The 17351-nt window shown below is 40.0% G+C and overlaps 1 protein-coding gene and 1 long non-coding RNA gene across 2 annotated transcripts in view; both read left to right on the forward strand.

The window, feature by feature from the left end:
• The window catches only part of tox3 (TOX high mobility group box family member 3), a 42544-nt gene extending 40039 nt beyond the window's left edge, over positions 1-2505 (forward strand). Inside the window, exon 7 of the mRNA XM_032517476.1 lies at positions 41-2505. Within this exon, the coding sequence (XP_032373367.1) occupies positions 41-898 (858 nt within the window). The 3' untranslated portion in view covers positions 899-2505. The remainder of the gene's footprint in view (positions 1-40) is intronic.
• A 13936-nt stretch (positions 2506-16441) lies between these two features.
• LOC116690404 (uncharacterized) overlaps positions 16442-17351 on the forward strand; it is a 5599-nt gene continuing 4689 nt past the window's right edge. Inside the window, exon 1 of the long non-coding RNA XR_004332252.1 lies at positions 16442-16452. This is a non-coding gene — a long non-coding RNA (uncharacterized LOC116690404). The remainder of the gene's footprint in view (positions 16453-17351) is intronic.

A 17351-nucleotide genomic window follows, 5' to 3' on the forward strand; every position in this document is an offset into this window, starting at 1 on the left:
ACCGTGGCTTATCAACTTTGGATATTTTTTCTCCATCCAGGCTGCAGCAGAATCAGCTGAGGCTCAGACTATCCGCTCCGTACAGCAGACCCTGGCCTCCACCAGCCTGTCCCCCGGCCTGGTGCTGCCTTCCCCCCTCAACCAGCACCCCTCCATGTCCATGTCATCGGCTTCCCAGGCGCTGCAACAAGCCCTGCCACGGGCCATTGCCCCAAAACCTCTGCAGATGAGACTAGGGGGCAATCAGATAGTGACCTCGGTTACAGTCTCCCATCAGAACATGTCCCCCGGGATGCCACCGCAGCTGCTCGGCCAGATGGGCGCCGGAGGGGGCATGGTGGCCGGGGCCCAGTCCACAGCGGTGTCTCAGATGAGCCCGCCGATGCAACCGGTGCAACAGCATGCGATGCAGCAGCTCCAGCAGCAGCAGCAGATGCAGCAGCACCTCCAGCACCATCAGATGCAGCAGCAGCAGCTGCATCACCAGCAGATCCAGCAGCAGATGCAGCATCAGCATTTCCAACACCACCTCCAGCAACAGCTGCAGCAGCACCACATGCAACAGCAGCAACACCAACACCAACACCAACACCAACATCAACAGCAACAGCAGCAGCAGCAGCAGCAGCAACAGCAGCAGCAACAGATGCAGCTTCAGCACATGCAGATGCAACATCAGCTCCATCAGCAGCAGATTCAACATCTCCAACAACAGCAACAGCAGCAGCAGCAGCAGCACCAGTCCCAGTGTTCCCCACCCCAGCACTCTCCCGGTACACCCCATTCAGTGGGAGGCTCAGCATCGCTCGGCAGCCCCCAGCCGGCTCCACAGCAGCAACCACACCCCTCCCAAATCCAGGCCCACGCCCAGGTCCTGTCCCAAGTCAGCATTTACTGAGCCAAATGGAAATCCCATGTCAAAGAACAGGAATAGAATAAAAGCATCATTCCATGTTGCTTTTTCAAAGTTGCACTTAAGAAGTGTGTAAGATTTAGAATGTTATACAAAGAACTTTGTCCATTGTTATAGACGGATATGCACACGCGTGTACAGGGGGTGAACATGTTAACTGGGTTTTTGTCTATAAAATAGGCTGAGCTATGATAAAAGCCTGTGATTGTTTATTTGTTTGTTTGTGAGGTCTTTCAGTTGTCAATTTAAACTGACTGGGCACACTATATGTTGAAAGACATGTGTCTTTCAATGTGTTTTATTTAACAATAAAGCTTTATTTATGAGGCCAGAGTTGTCAGTTCAGTGCAGCAAAAAGGACATTTTTGAAAGTGTTTCGAAAAAAAGGATTTCTATCAGCTCTTGCCTGGACTGAGTGACTCATAGAATCCTTGCTGGAAACCAGTAACCCCCCACTCAGTCTTTGTTCCCACACTGGCCAGTATATAGCGAGACTTTCTTTCCTCCAACCTTTCTCTTTCACCCATCACTCTTGCAGATGAAACTGTTCAACAACGGCGTGGAGGAAATGTTTGATCAAATCATCACACATCAGAGGCCCGGCGATATTTGAACACATTCAAATCATGTCACAAACGCAGACGATGTCTTTAAGAATAAGGGGAAGTGAAAATACAAAGTCTAGGGACACAGATCTCTAGATGAATGACTGCACAGACTGAGAGAGAAACTGCCATAAATCATTTATTTCATCACGTCATCAAACTGTAGCTGTAATCTGCTGTACATGTTTTGTAGAGTGGGAAGAGACAAGACCTCCTGTATCCAGTAATCTACCCTCCAGATGATATATCCAAAAGCGTGTAACTGGCACTTCCCCCCCCCCTACCCCAAAAAATCTTCTTTAATCTATTTGTTTTTACTTCAGATCTTTAACAATTAAATTATGTTTTTATTTTGTGTAATGAAGGGGATATTTTATGGTAAATACAAATGATCGGGTCAAGGCAGACGGTTTGGGGATTGATGTATTTTTACTCTGCTCCTTGATACGTTATTGTTTTAAAAAAAGGAAAAAAGGAAAACTAGCAGAGACAGTTTGTTGCACTGCCAAAGCCAACTGAAAAGGCATCGGAGGTATTTTTGCCAGTTGTACAGAAGTCCCTGGGGGAAAAAAAAGAAAATGTTGTACATTTTTCATATCACCTGTTGTAAAGTTTTAATATGTGAGGCTTTAATTAAAACATTGTTAAACGACCTGTGGATTGCTATATCACATAGTGCATTTCTGCTCTTTTATACTTTTTTATGAGTTACAATGGCAGCGGTTTATTTTGTTTGTATTTTGCTTACAGACCAACTGCTTTTGAAAACTGTCGATAGAATAAATGCATATCGGTATGGAGTTCTTAGAAGGTTGTTTTCAGCTCCCAATAGGAAAAGTAATTTAATGTTTTGAGTTTTTGCTCGGTCATGAAGACGAATCCAGAGACATTCCATCACTAATATGATAGTAGCCATAATTTTGTATGAAGTATTATATATTTCTTTGTGTCTCTGTTCAGAATTAAACTATCAATCACAAATATTTATTTGGAGGAATCGGTTTGTTTCAAAAGCTTTATTAGCCATAATTTCTATGAGATATTTCTTCACGCCTCCTTGTTAGCTATTGAAAACAAATAAAATTGATAAATATCCATAGCGCTCAGTTCTTTATGGGATAATAAAAATACATTTTTATGTTTTCTATGGAATAATTCTATGAGAGAAAAAAATACTTAGCAGGGGTATATGAGCATTCATGTTGGCATTATTATAGTGTGTGCTGTTTCTCAGTGATTTGAATGGAAGTCCATTGTAACTGTGTGTAAAAACAGTGTTGATACCGGACAAGGTCAGCATGTAACTGGTCCTTGTCTCAATAACAGTCCCCTTCTCACACACCAGTGCATTGGATTCTGCCTCTTTCTTACTCCCTTCAAAATCGCTTCATTTCCAAGACATCCCCAGGGGTTTGCTGAGCTCCCTTGAATATAATGGGGAGCGGGGGAGGGAAGGCAGGCAAACAATAATTATCATATCTTCACAATAGGCTGTGAATCCACTGGCCCAGAGAAGGGCCTTTTTAATCCAAAGGCAGCTGAGACATTTTAAACATGGGTTAATGTTAGTTACAAATTAGGAGACAGAATCTGCTCCTGTGCTTCTGTGATAGCTTGATAGAATTTTCAAATTTTGGTTTGTTTTCAATTAGTTAGTTTTAGGAAAGCATTTGTGATTTGGGCTGAGGCCCTGCCGTCGCCGCTGCTGCGGTGATTGGCTCCTCAGCTCGATATGTAAACGATGCCCATTTCTCTGCCGTGATTAATTGCAGCATCTGTCCTGTCAGAAGCCCCGAGTGAAGAGGTCTGCTGGAAAACTGCAAATAAGCACTGGCAACAGTCTTAAAGTGCTTATGATGAAATGAAAATTAAAAACAGCAAGTGCCGTGCATGACCTGAATCTCAACGCAGGGGGAGAAGAGGAGAATGTGAGAGAGGGTGTCCATGGATACCAAACACATGCTTTAAAAACACACAGTAATGAGGCTCTGGTAAATCGGCGTTATTATTCTGAGCAGATTCACAGCAGAGCCCATTAATAATGCATGGAGCTCCTTGTTATTCCATAACCCTTCAGTACTGCGGTCACTGTGTGTACAAATATCTCACAGCTAGGGTTGGAGTTATGGGACTTTGCAATAAAAAGGTTACAGACATTTTCAAAACACTGCTATACACACACACATCATTTACAAGGATAATACACTGTTCCTCCTATAATGGGGATTGGTTTAATTTAAGTAGGTGAATAAATAAATTTCACCTACTGTACGCTGTAGACTTTTATTTGCATCTGCAAGATAAATATTTCTTTACAGAGTGCAATATGATATGATCATAGCAGCATGAAGCAATCAATATCACTCCTGCTCTTCGTTCTTTCTCCTCATTAAGTGACGCTGATGAAATGCATGAAGGGCACTATGACATTAATATGTCATTTGAGTAATGCAATCATGAGGTGACCTAATTGTCCCCCTCCCCCCCACTGAGGTCAGTTGCTCGCCACTGTGCCGAGGATGACTAAGAAGTCAGATGTGGAAGCTAAGGGATTCTGTATTTTAATGATTTATTTGGCTCTTTTGTTGTTTTCCCGTTCATCGCACAGATACAATGTGAGCATAACAAAAGCCCTGCTGACACTGACCATCTGACCATCAGACCCACGCTGCAGCCAATCTCACAGTCTGGACTCTGGTGGCAGATGTAGGACCTGCCACTCTGCTCTGATACTAAACTTTGTCTCTTTATGCAAAAAAATATGCAACAATGTTTCAGCCAGTGTCAGTGTCTGATGTGGGTGTATAGCCAATTATCCTCTTTTTGCACACTGAAGTAGTGCTATTGCCTCGCATTAAATCTTTCTGTTTTGGCTTTAAGAAACAGTGTGTCTCGGCCAAGTTTAATGCAGCAATATTGATGACTATATCAAAATCCGACAGACTACAGTTACACTTTACTTGAAGGTATCTACACAAGAGTGACATGACACTGTCATGTAGTGTCAAACATTATAAACAAGTCATAAACATTTATAACATAAGGCTTCTTTTAGCGTCATTTGGTTTTGTCATGACAAGTTAAAGTTAGGGTTAGGATTCATGTGTCACGACAGTGTCATGTCACTCTTATGTAGACATCTTGTGTAGTAAAGTGTTACCCAGACTACTAAGGTTCATGTTATCATGTCGCACAGACTTCCATGGTTGTGGCTCATTAACCTTCTGAGACCTAAGGCCATTTTTACAGTTTATTGTCCATCTGGATTTATTTTATAAAAAAGCTTGTAAAACATCAACCCTGTTGTCCACAGTCAAGATATGAACATCATTTTTTTTGGGTCAAACTGGGTTATTAGAATATTTGGGTTGCAGTGAGGTCACTTGCATGTTAAAATTTTTTGTAGGATCTTAAAGACAAATAAATAAATAAAACGGAACATGAATCTTCCAGATATGTATTGATATCACGGACAGATAAGTAATAAATAAGCCATTTTCCTTTCGAAAACACTTCTCATATGTCTTGGGAGTCACACTGTGAATAAATACTCATTATAACTTATACAGTTGACAAAATACACACATTTTTAAAGAAAGTCAAGACGCTTTTGCTCTCATGACATTTGCTTATGCCAATAATAACATAATAATGTCATATTTATGGATATTACACCCACAGCAATGCTACACAAGCAAATGCGTGTCAAAAATGTGCTCCTCTTGGCCTTACATACAGCCTATTGGCCTTTTTGTCCCCTCTGGCCTTCCATACAAGATGGTGACGTTGTCTCCCATATATGGGCATACTGGGGCCTCTATTTCCCTAAACAACAGAGAGTAGAGACAGAGCCAAAACGCGATGAATTATGGACATAAAGTGGATCAATCTTGGATGTAACAGTTTGGATTTAAAGCCCAACGACCCCGAAAGAAGCTGGAAGTTCCAGGCTGGATAGAAAATCACCTGCAGAGGCTAGAAAGACCCGGAAGAGACCTCCGTAACCGCTAACTCGTTACTTTTCAGACGCAACCGTTGGTAAGTCGCTGGCTTGTATGGTTGATAAATTATTAAACTATGAATCAGAGGTGCTGTTTTTACTCGTGGGCGAGTGTCTCGGGCTCAGAGGTTACAGGAGGTTAATAGTAGCCACAGCTACAGTCACACCACTGTGTAACTTACGAACTTCACAAAATAACTGTTAAAAAAAGCTAAACAGTATCTGTTAAAAGTGAATCTCTAAACCTTTGATACTTTTTGAATAAGAGCTATGTTAAAGACTTGTTACTAACACACAAGTTGTTTGTTTTTTTCTGGCTTGTTAGACCTGTGCTCGGGTTGCAGTTGGGTGGAGTAATGAATTACTTCAGGTTACCAAACTCCAGGTGTAAGCTGTCCCAAGAGGAGCAACACAACTGACAAACAAGGGAACTAGAAGTCATTCAAACTAACTCAGTAGCTTACACACCCCCAGTGTCCTGATCAGAGGTCCAATCAGGCCTGAGCCAAAACTGTGCCGGGACATTGAGCTAAATTAACAGCAAGTTGGTGAAACTACTTTAAATCAACTTGAGATAAGTAGCTCATTTCTTTCACCACCTTGATTTAAGTTATATCACCTAAACTAGGGATCTTCATCACCAAGGGGGTCCTCAGAGTCAATGCAGGGGGGCCTCCAAATTATTGCAACATTTTAAATTTTTTTCCAAAACTACAAAGTCTTTACACGAATCCAACATTTTTTACACAAGAGCTTTTTACAAAACAGGCTAGGGAAGTGCAGAGACAGCTGACCACACAAGTCCAATGCCAATCCATGTTTCCAGGGAGGGGCCGGGCCTCCAGTCAAATGTCTGACTCTGTTTAAGGAATTCTTGCCCTTGTGATGATGAGCTTTGTGAAGAAAACGATTGACCCTTGTGATGAATAGTAAACTTTGTTTGGGGGGGGGGGGGGGGGGGGGGGCTCTGTTGGCTGTCTGGACTGTTGACATCCCTGACCAATGGTAACATTTGTTTAGAGAACTTTTGACTTACCGAACTAAAGGAGCGCCATAGACGATGCCTCTGAGCAGGGTTAATGGTATAGTCAGGGGGGCTAGTATAAATATTATGATACCCATGCACAACCTTTCTGATAATCATATCTAAATCTTTGCATTCAATTTGTTTTGATTTTTGATTTTGGACATTCATTCTAATTAAGTAATTTTAAAGAATTAGGAATTATTAAGGAAAGAAATATCAACAATAACTACACTATTTGGTATTCTGCAGAAAATATGAGCCCACGCATGAATAACCACATATGCACTCTCCTCTCCATCTTCTTAAATCTCTCCCAGCCACATGCATGCACACGCAACATGCAAACTCACACATACACACATTTTCCACCCTTGGATTTCTGCTCAGTGATGTTGCCTTGGTGATGCAGTGATTCAGCCATTAGACTTAGCCCCCTCTTTTGTAGAGCTCTGTTATGGTAAGTCTGATCTGCCAGTCTTTTGACCTGTGTCAGGCTGTGCACCGCTAAGCTATCACAACTCTGATACAACCATTCTCATACACTGCATGGAGCGATATTGCAGTTAAACATTTAACATTGCCACAGGAAGTTGTGCACCTGTTAATGACTGTCAATAAGCCTGTTTCCTGTAAATGATTAACAGTATGTAATTATACTCAGGGTATTAACGTGTATGTTATAGCAGCACACCTGGATTTTGCAATGAAGGAAACAACAGCTGTAGATTTGATTTTTGCAGAGAAAGTCATTGCGATGAAACTGCCTGCCTCATGGTTGTTTTCAAGAGCCCAACACAAACTGAAATAATACTTGTTTTTCACGCTAAATGCTTATTCCTTTCATACCTATTTAAGTGTACATTGTGCAGTTGAACATAAGCTCTAATGTAGGCAGATAAGCTTACCGCCATCATCTTCCCTGCTGTCGGCGTCATAAAGGTCATGGAATAAACATCTAAAGCCAGAGGAAACACTGTTTATTGGAAGCAATTGTCACCATAACAATAGTAGCAGTGAGCGTGAGGAGCTGTTTGTTTCAGAGCATTATGGTTCACTCAGAACACAATTGTGCATTGTCAGTATTTTGCAGACAAAATACATCTGGAGCATTTATTCTCTGTTGAGTTGTACAATCGCTCTAAAAGAAATGCACAGCATGCTGTCAGTGATTTGAGAAAGCTTTCTTTATTGTGACAGAGCATCATGCCCCAGAGGTTGACAGATGCCCCTGCATTGTATAGAAACGATAGCCGTCTCTTTTTATTTGGACTTGCTTGGTTTTAGAATGTAAACTCCAGCTCGCTCTCCCCCCACTGCCTCCGATTTATTTCATCAGTATTTTATAGGCTTTGTGTTCAGCAGAGGATCCCAACTCTGAAATTGCCTTTTATTGCAACTTACTTAGCCTGTTAATATACGTAGGCTATTACAGAGCCAACATGTTTCTATGGCAACAAAACGGATAAAGTGTACCAGGAGACTAGAGTGATAGATTACACGTGAACGCTGTGTCACATCCAATTAACTCAAACTGACTGTACACCACATTATGCCACGACTTGCAGGAAAATCAATAAATGCGGACGGTACCCAACAAGGTTCCCCCTCTGTTTCTTTCTTTCATCCTTTACGATGGCAGCGAAGCCAAGACAGATCATGCCACTAGGATGTCCCTGCTGCTACAAGAGGCAGGTGCTGTGTAGACACCATTCAAAACTTGGCCTATTCAGTCCCAACTCCTCTAACGCTCCATTCATGCATAGCAAAACACCATCTGCTCCTGTTTTGCCCGGAGCAATCACAGCTGACCAGAAAAAAAGGAAAAAAAATCCATGATAACAGCTGTTGCTAAACAAAAGCCAAACAAAAGGGGGTAGGAAAAGGTTAGAGACAAGTTCGACACCAGAAATTACTCATTGGAGAGGACGAAAGAAAACATTTACTCTTGGTAATAGTCAGAAAAAATGGGATGCCGTCCAGCAGAGTGACGGGGAAAGGGTTAAACGCGAGGCGTTCAGTCTCTGGGCCTTGGCAAACTCGAAACAGTACGGGATCAGGTGATAATAGATTCTAGCTGTGGATGATTCTTTTACACAGTCAATTCTCAGAGACAAATAAGCCATAGAGTGTCCTCTCAGTGTGTGACTGCTGTCTGAGGGACATGCAGATGCAGGTTTAGACACACACAGGCCATCCAGCAGCAGCATGCGTACTATTCTTTATACTGTACGCACTGTCTGCACGAGACGGTTACTATATTATTTGACTTACGTTTATTTTACTACCAATGAATCTGCATATTATTTCCTCAATTATTATTTTGTTTTTGAAATCTCCGAAAATAGTAATATAATGCCCATCCCAATTTCTCCAAGCCCAGGTTAATTTCTCCACATTGCTTACTACAATGGTAGAAGAAGTACCTGTAGTACCTTCACTACTGTGTATATATTGTGAAACCATATATAAAAACACTCCAACATCAAAGTTGTTACTTAAGTTAAAGTGCAGAAGTATTATAACCATGTACTGTAAGTTTCCAAAGTAAAAGTACGCATTATGCAGAGAACAATTATAACAAATTATATAATTGGGCTATTATCAGTGATGCGTTAACACACAAACAGTGTTAAAGAATTGTAAGAATAAAATGCATCACATGTTATGAATTGATCATGTGTTTGGTATGTACAATGTTAATGTGCAAAGTCAGGAGTAGCTGTGAAGTAAATTAATAATATATATAATATTTAAATACAAAAAGTACAAGTATGTAAAGTAAGTAAGAAAGCCAGAAAATATTTACTATTAATGAAGCTTTAACTAGTCAATTTTACTTAATGAATTGGTTGCCAATCAATTTTCTAACAAGTGGATGATCTATTTATCGACCAATTATTATAGCTAGACTTTTTTTAATGTTTGAATATGTTGACAGCAGACAGTTTAGAAAGTTCACAAATGCATGCAAGCAATAACACAAAGTAGGACCTTGGTGCATGTAGGCTGAGTAATTAAATCAAAGCAGATTATACACATAATCTGAAATAATCATATGAAAACAAAACAAACTGATTAATTATTGATCAACTGAATAATTTCCAAAATCTCCAGCCAAGATTAGAAAAAAATACATTGAAATAAAGGATAGAAAAACATGTGGCAATGCTTCAGCAAGGCTTTTTTTTTTGTGCACACCCCTGCTTTTTGCTACATTGTGTTGTGATTGGCACCGGTCCCTTAACCCTGTGAGGCCTAGCTTGATCTAATGTATGGCCGCTGACCTGGAGGAGGGGCTGCGAGCGAAGGTGAAAGACCGAACAGCTTGCATGCCTCCAGACCTCAGCTGCCCATACACACGGAGAGCTGTAAAACCACCGTTTGAGCCACATAAAAGGGTCTTGACATCCATACAAAGCCGGCAAATGCACCTGATGTACAACACACAGTGGTTAAACAGCGGTCGGAGGAGAAACCAAATAAAAGTGGAAGAAGAAGAAGAGGGATGGATCAGTAAATGATGATGATGATGATGATCTTACCCATTGTCCCCATGGGGATAATGAACTTTTATCTTATCGTACCTTGTGCTGACTATGAACAGATCTGGATCTAATTGCATTTTGGCATAATTCATTACATTAAAATAATTCCTTAACCTCACAGTACCAGATGGTTGTGTGTGTTTTGCAGGAATTGAACAAGTGTGTCTGCATGATAAGCTTCAGACAATCGACCGGAAAGAAGTGGAAAATGAATTCTTCATGTTTTCGTGATGTGATTGAAACCCTAAATGACATCACCGGGATTTTCAGATGTTACGAGACTCCAGGAAGGAGCAGTATATAAATGCTGAAGATGATTTGCAAATGTACTTTCTTTAACCAATTTGACTATGAAACATGCAAATCTCTGGGTTGGACCTTGACGCTGTGAGAGATTGCAGAGGGGGAGCTTATATTTATAAACAGAAGCTCTTGTGGCAGTTGATCAGTCAATTTGCCTAACAAATAACTCCCCAACACATTTTCAGTTGGTTGCACACAATGACATCTTTGCTTGTGACACTTTTTTATTTAATTTTTTAAGATCATTTTTGGGCCTTTTAGGCCTTAATTTGTGACAAGACATCTTAGACATGAAAGTGGAGAGAGAGGGGGTGTAACAGGCAGCAAAGGGCCGCAGGCCATAAGCAAACGCATGGCCGTTGCTTCGCGGACTTAGCCTCTGCACATGGTTGTGCGCTCTACCAGGTGAGCTACCCAGGCGCACCATTTCAAACAATCTTGAGCCAAAACAAGAATGGAAAAAAGAGATGAAAAAAAAAAAAAAGAGCAGCTGCTCTTTAAGGTCATGTCCTAAGCTATGAACTCTGTTGAGCAGCTTAACATGGCTGTGTGAATGCCTGGACAGTGTACAGTAGACGTGTAATGAAGAGAGGAGAGACAGGACAGAAGACAGGCTCCAGCCTCACGCCATTAGAGGTGATTTGTCTGCCAAACTGATCCCAGTCCCAGTAGTTTTATCAGTTTAATGCCCAGGCGGCGTTCATTATGTCTTTGCCGGGAGGGTCAGCCTCTCTTCAGCAGAAAAAGTGTGGGTTGTGTTTCTGTCAAAGAGGGAGGGGGGGTAGTACTTGACCCGCAAAGCCATTCAGCTCTTAGAGTGATACATTGTTTAGGTCCTCTCTTTGTTCAGTGCTTGCAGAGAGAGAAGGGGCCAGCTAAAGGGGAGTGAGGGAGCAGAGCTGGGGTCTCGCTGGGTGCCAGGGGTCTGCACTTAGCCTCAACACATTCTCACCTACAGTCCTTTTAGTCCTAAAAGGCCATGAAACCTTATTAGTAGGTACGTGTACCATTGTTTTGGCACATACTGAAGCCGCTGCATTTTAGATTTACACTACAGGTCAGGGTTTGCTATATGCAGCTGAAATATTTAAAATAACGTGCATCCAGGCAGGTACAATAGAAAAGAACAGGTCAGCTTTGAGTTGTTATTTTTTAATGTGAAGATACTCAAAGAGTGTAAAAGCAGACTGGTGTCACTGATGGAAAAGCTTCATATACAGTACAAAGCTAGAAAATAACACACTGGCATTGGGTGCTTTGTACAATGGCCTGTGCAATATGTGTGAAGCACTGAGAATTTGCATGGGGCCTCATTGGAGGAACATTTTCACAGTGACACCTTCTCCTTGTGTTTATGTAGGTTTGCTTTCACGCACATAACCCATGAAAAAAAACTGTTTGTATGCACATTTTCAATTTGTGCACAGCACCTGAGTGGAAACAGGAAATTTGCCAAAAGTTTAAATATTACAAAGTTTGTACACTTGGCTCAAGTAGTAATGTTGGTGCATGGATTAACACAGTGTGACAATGCAATGGAGACAGGAATGGTATTTCAGCCAATGTCAGGGTCTGATGTGGGTGTGCAGCAAATTATCCTCTTTTTGCACACTGTAAGAAGTATTATGTCCTCTCGTAAAACCTTTTAGTTTTTGCTTTAAGGAACAGTCTGTCTTGGCCAAGTTTACCGCAGCAATATTGATGACTATATCAAAATCAGACAGACTACTAAGATTCATCTTATCATGTCCGACAAACTTCCATTGTTGTGGCTCATTGACACAAGGAGGTTAATAGTAACTAGAGCTACAGTCACACTGCTGTGTAACTCACGACATTCACAAAATAACTGCTAAATTGTTGATGTCTGGAAAACACAAAAGCTAAACTGTGTCTGTGAAAAGTGAATCGCTAATACTTTGATATTTTAAATGAGAGCTGTGTGAAAGACTTGTTACTCTCACACAGGTGTTTTCAATTATTCTAGCTTGTTAGACCTGTGCTCGGGTTGCAGTTGGGTGGAGTAATGCTATGAATTACTTCAGGTCACCAAACTCCAGGTGTAAGCTGTCCCAAGAGGAGCAACAAAACTAACAAACTAGGGATCTAGAAGTCATTCAAACTAACTCAGTAGCTTACACACCCCCAGCTTTCTGATCAGAGGTCCAATCAGGCTGTGTGCCAAGTTGGTTAAACTACTGTAAATCAACTTGTAAGATAAGTAGCTAATTTCTCTCCCCACCTCGACATTACAATAGGGAAATCACCTAAGGGCTGACCTGGTCACAACTCTGTAGCTTCAGAGCTAACAGTTAATAACACGGTAGCCAGCAAGGAAATGATGGAGCTAATTGTCACGTTAGATCTCAGAGCTTTGTTTCTGTACTTGTTGTGTTGATAAGTTGCCTTTTTGTGAAGTATTTGAGTATTGTATTGTATTAAGTATTGTACATTTTTCCGCTCTTTATCTTTGTCTTTAATGCTCTAGGACACTGTAATATTAAAATCTACCTCTGGGATTATTAAAGTACTCTATCTATCTAATCTAATCTAATTTTAGCCAATTACTCCCCTCTGCCATTTGGTTCTCGGGATTGCACTTCATAATATTCAATAAAGAATTTTACTGAAGAGAGAAACTGCATTAAAACTGCTACACAATTGCTAAATGCTCGCTAACTGTCAGTTAGCAAACTTGTTAGCTCGGTTACTAATGGAACAATAAGTTCATGCAGTTTATTAAAAACACTTATTTATTATTTATACCAGAGCTTTCTGTCACATACCTTTCTGTAAACAATTACTCTTTTGTAAGAGTGTGGAGGGTTACATAAAAGTGGGACAACACAGCTAATCAGCTAGCTTTCTCCTTTTGGAAATCTCCGGCTATCTGTTTGCTAAATGTTCAGCATTGTCAAGATGGCTGAAGTTGAACTTCAAAAACCTTGCATGAATTTACTCTTCCCCCTCTAATCACCAATCACGGCCACTGTCACCGGTCATTTGGAGTAATATTGTATGCAGTTAGGTGAATCTGATTCCTTATCTTTGACTCTGCAGACAGTTGGTCAACCCTGATAGCTGACCTAGAGATTCTATGCAAACACACGCTGCTGAAATTAGCTTTAGCGGTGGGGACTGACTGCTGGTTGGTCTATTTATCATACAAGTCCTAATGTGCTAATTCTGTGTTCATAATCTGAGGCAGCATCATCGATCAACATAGCTTTGACAGGCCCCAACCCCGCCTCCTCTCTTTTCTCAAGCATAAAGGGGTCATTTTTTTCAATGTCCTCAATTCACAATTTCACTCAGGAACAATACAAATGAGCTTGTTCTGCCTTTCATTGATTAATGGAAAATCACATCCCCTCAACCTTTTTTGTTATTAAAAGACACATCTGTGGTTTTGCATAGATGTACTTCTGTAGTTCTTGTATGTCTATTATGCCCACTGAAAGAAGTGGACAGTGATATATAATTTCTTTTTTTGGTGCCCAGTCATTGTGATACAAATGTCTTACTCTACATGAAGTGAGCTTGGATTCATTCACAGATAAGTTTTGAGGGAGAATATAAGTATCAAATTAAAATATTTTAGCATTATTCATATTCATAAATACCGTACAATCACTATGCGTAATACCGCATTAATAATGAACACACGCTATAATCAAATGAGACCCGGCAAAGTGGTGTGGTCTGATTCTGGATAAATTAAAGGTGACACAGCTAATTCAGCAGGTAGACATCAGACATGAGTTCTTGCTTTGACCTTTTCTATGACTATGAGAACAGAGTAACTCACAAGGGGAAGTGTATTAGAAAATAAATGAAAGGTCTTGGTGGAAAGGTCGGGACACATGTTTCTGTGATGTGGAATAAAGTCGGCTCATAGCAATGTTTTTGCTGACTCCACCTCAGTACAAAATCCTCAACAAATGCAATGTCTTTTTCAGCCTCACTGAAATATTTGCATAATATTTATGACAATGCCTCAGGGATTTGTAAAACATCCTGTGATTGAAAAGTTAAGGTTGAAATACTGTCTTACTTAGCCGAAATATGTGAAACATTTACTCTTGACTATATTTTATATTTCCTAAGATACATCCAACATCGTGAAATTATAATCATCAAAGATGGCAGAACGGATGGGATCCTCCTGTTTACCTGCATGCTTTACATTTCACTTACCGAGAAAGTTCCCCATGGACAACAATTAGAGCAGACCAGCAAAAACCAGATGTTAGCCTGTGTGTGTATGCTTTGCTCCAGTAAGTCTGTAATCTGTGGTGGGAGAAGTACTTAGACCTTTTACTTAAAAGTCCTGCATTCAAACTCTTAATTAAGTAAAAGTACACAAGTATTAGCATCACTATATACTGAAAGTGCCAAAAGTAAAATGTGTCAATATGCAAAATGGCCCATTTCAGAATAATGTTGTTATTACTGGATACTGGATTCTAATCATATTAATGTATACATCACTTTCTTCACATCTTCATTTAGTAGTTGATTTATATATATTATTTGTACTTATAATCCAAATCTGTAATGACTCTGAAGGTGTCAGATTACAGAAGAGGATTAGGGCTGCATAATCCGAACAAAGAACAGATCTGAACAAAATCTGAATTCTGATTTTACTCTCAGAACTCATGACATTTTTCTCACATGTGGCTCTAATCCTCCTCCGTATTACATAAATGTAATGGAGTAAAATGTATAGTACTTAAGAAGTAACAGAACATGGAAATACTCAAGCAAAGTAGAAGTACCTCAAAATTGTACTTAAGTAGACTACAGTAGGCTACCTGCGTAGATGTACTTAGACACATTCCACCACAGGCTGTGATACTGCCTAGAGAAAACACTATATGACAATTATAGGCAAGAGATAGGCCAATCCTTGCAGAAGTGTCTGCAAAAGACATGCTTATTTAGTGTGCAATGATAAGAAAACAATCGGGGTATATCATGCTAATATAAAACACACAGAAAAAAACAACTGTTACTTATAGATTCAATAATTATAGAGGCTTTATAATAGGCAGCAATGTGTTTGACTAACCTGATTTGGCATAAGGAAACTAAGCTATAAATAATGATTTTGCATCCGCATACAGGGGAGGACAGTGCAGACACATCCCTTGGTGGAGAGAAGCCTGATTCTTTCAAACTACCGTAGCTCAGACAGAACAGAATTGATTCAGGTCCGGTTCATTTGATTCATCTTTTTATAAATGGCAGTGTTGCAGCCTACAGCTAACCCTAACAACAACATCATCATAAAACAAGATGAACAGTGTAGTTCACATTTTGTTGTTGAACAAACATTTATGTTCAGCGTCTCTCTGTAAAATAATTGTGTAGCTTGACATTTATTTTTCAACCTAGACAATGTAAAATAGTCATGACAGCATTAAAAAGTACAGCGTGTGTTTCAGGGTCAGGTAAGCCTTGTTAAAATACAAATACTGAGAGTAATCAAGTGCAAAGAGAGGAACACAGGGTTAGATCTTTATTGAATCATATCAAAATTAATGGTGAGGATTAAGGTGTTTAGTGTAAAACCTTACATTAACATTAGCTGTTCCCCCAAAAAACTGAGACCCATGAAAGAAGACACCATGTGCCTATCAAATGTGGGTTTGTGTTGTAACTGTTGCAGTAGTTTACACCACTGCAGCACAGTGTTTGGCACAAATGGAAATGGGGGGCCTGTCTTATGTACTGATAGCCGAGGACAGGGGATCAAAATACCAGCCAAGGTTTGCTGCCTTTTTTGTACCTTTTTCAATAAGCTGAGACCTATTCTACACAGTGGTTTACTGCATATTAATTGGCAGTAGAACAAGTTGTAAACACAGCTATGACGAAGTATAGCCTTTGAAGAACTTATTAGAACTAATTTACTCATCGAGCAGACACAAATAAACATTTGTATAAATCTGAAGTTGTTTTAAGGCCACGTGATGAAAGCCCAATGTTCCCTTTCTCTGTTTTGATCTCCACCAACTCACCACAACAAATGATCAGCTTCAGAGCGAAGCTGGGTTCTGTTGTAGCATAGAGGAGAGACCCCCTACACATTTCACATTATTATTATATATTTATATAATATTTTTCTTGAACGTTTGTGCCTTTAATTTTGTAAATATGCTTCCACTCCTAATGATCATCTCCTGTAGGTTCATATTTGTTGGTCTTGCTTTGGGATTTATTACCTAGTGTTCTTTTCTACAATCTTTCTGGTCCCCTGACAATCTGTAACAGTTACACAGATGTGGTTTTGTTGTGATTATAATGGCTGGAGGTAAACTATGTGTTGCGATGAGTTATGATGATGTGCAAATACTTTTAATTGCATTTTACTCTCTTAGAAGACAAATAGAAATATCGTTTAGCTGGTCCAAAAAAACGGTCATACTGGTATAATGTCATCACTAAAACCCATTCTTCAACTTGCCAAAATCTACTCATTAACTGAATGGAAACTGTTCACTAACCTACTGCACCTACCTGCCAAATCAGAAAAACGATGAAGGACTGCATAGCAACAAATCTCTGAAGAAGAAAAGGTCATAGAGGCTATATATCCACTGCCTCAGTAAAATGAGATTCCTTCAATTGTTGTCCAATATTTAATATTTTTTTCTCCCTCTCTCTGCCTCTTTTTCTGTCTCTCAGTCGTAAATAGTGATTCACTGCTCTGATTCTGACCAAGCTGATGATTTTAATTTTCTGTTTTCAGAGTAATAAACACTGACATGAGAATGAGCCTCGGGCAGACTTCTAATGAGAAAATGAAATTAGTTTTTCAGCTGACTGATCAGAAACATTTCATACATTATAATCAAGCATTTATTTGACATGATTTGTTTGGTGTGTGCACGCACGCATGTGTGTACTGTAATGTGTGTGTGTGTGTGTGTGTGTGTGTGTGTGTGTGTGT

This window comes from Etheostoma spectabile, chromosome 1, assembly GCF_008692095.1.
Source record: "Etheostoma spectabile isolate EspeVRDwgs_2016 chromosome 1, UIUC_Espe_1.0, whole genome shotgun sequence".
NCBI classification, from domain to species: Eukaryota; Metazoa; Chordata; class Actinopteri; order Perciformes; family Percidae; genus Etheostoma; species Etheostoma spectabile.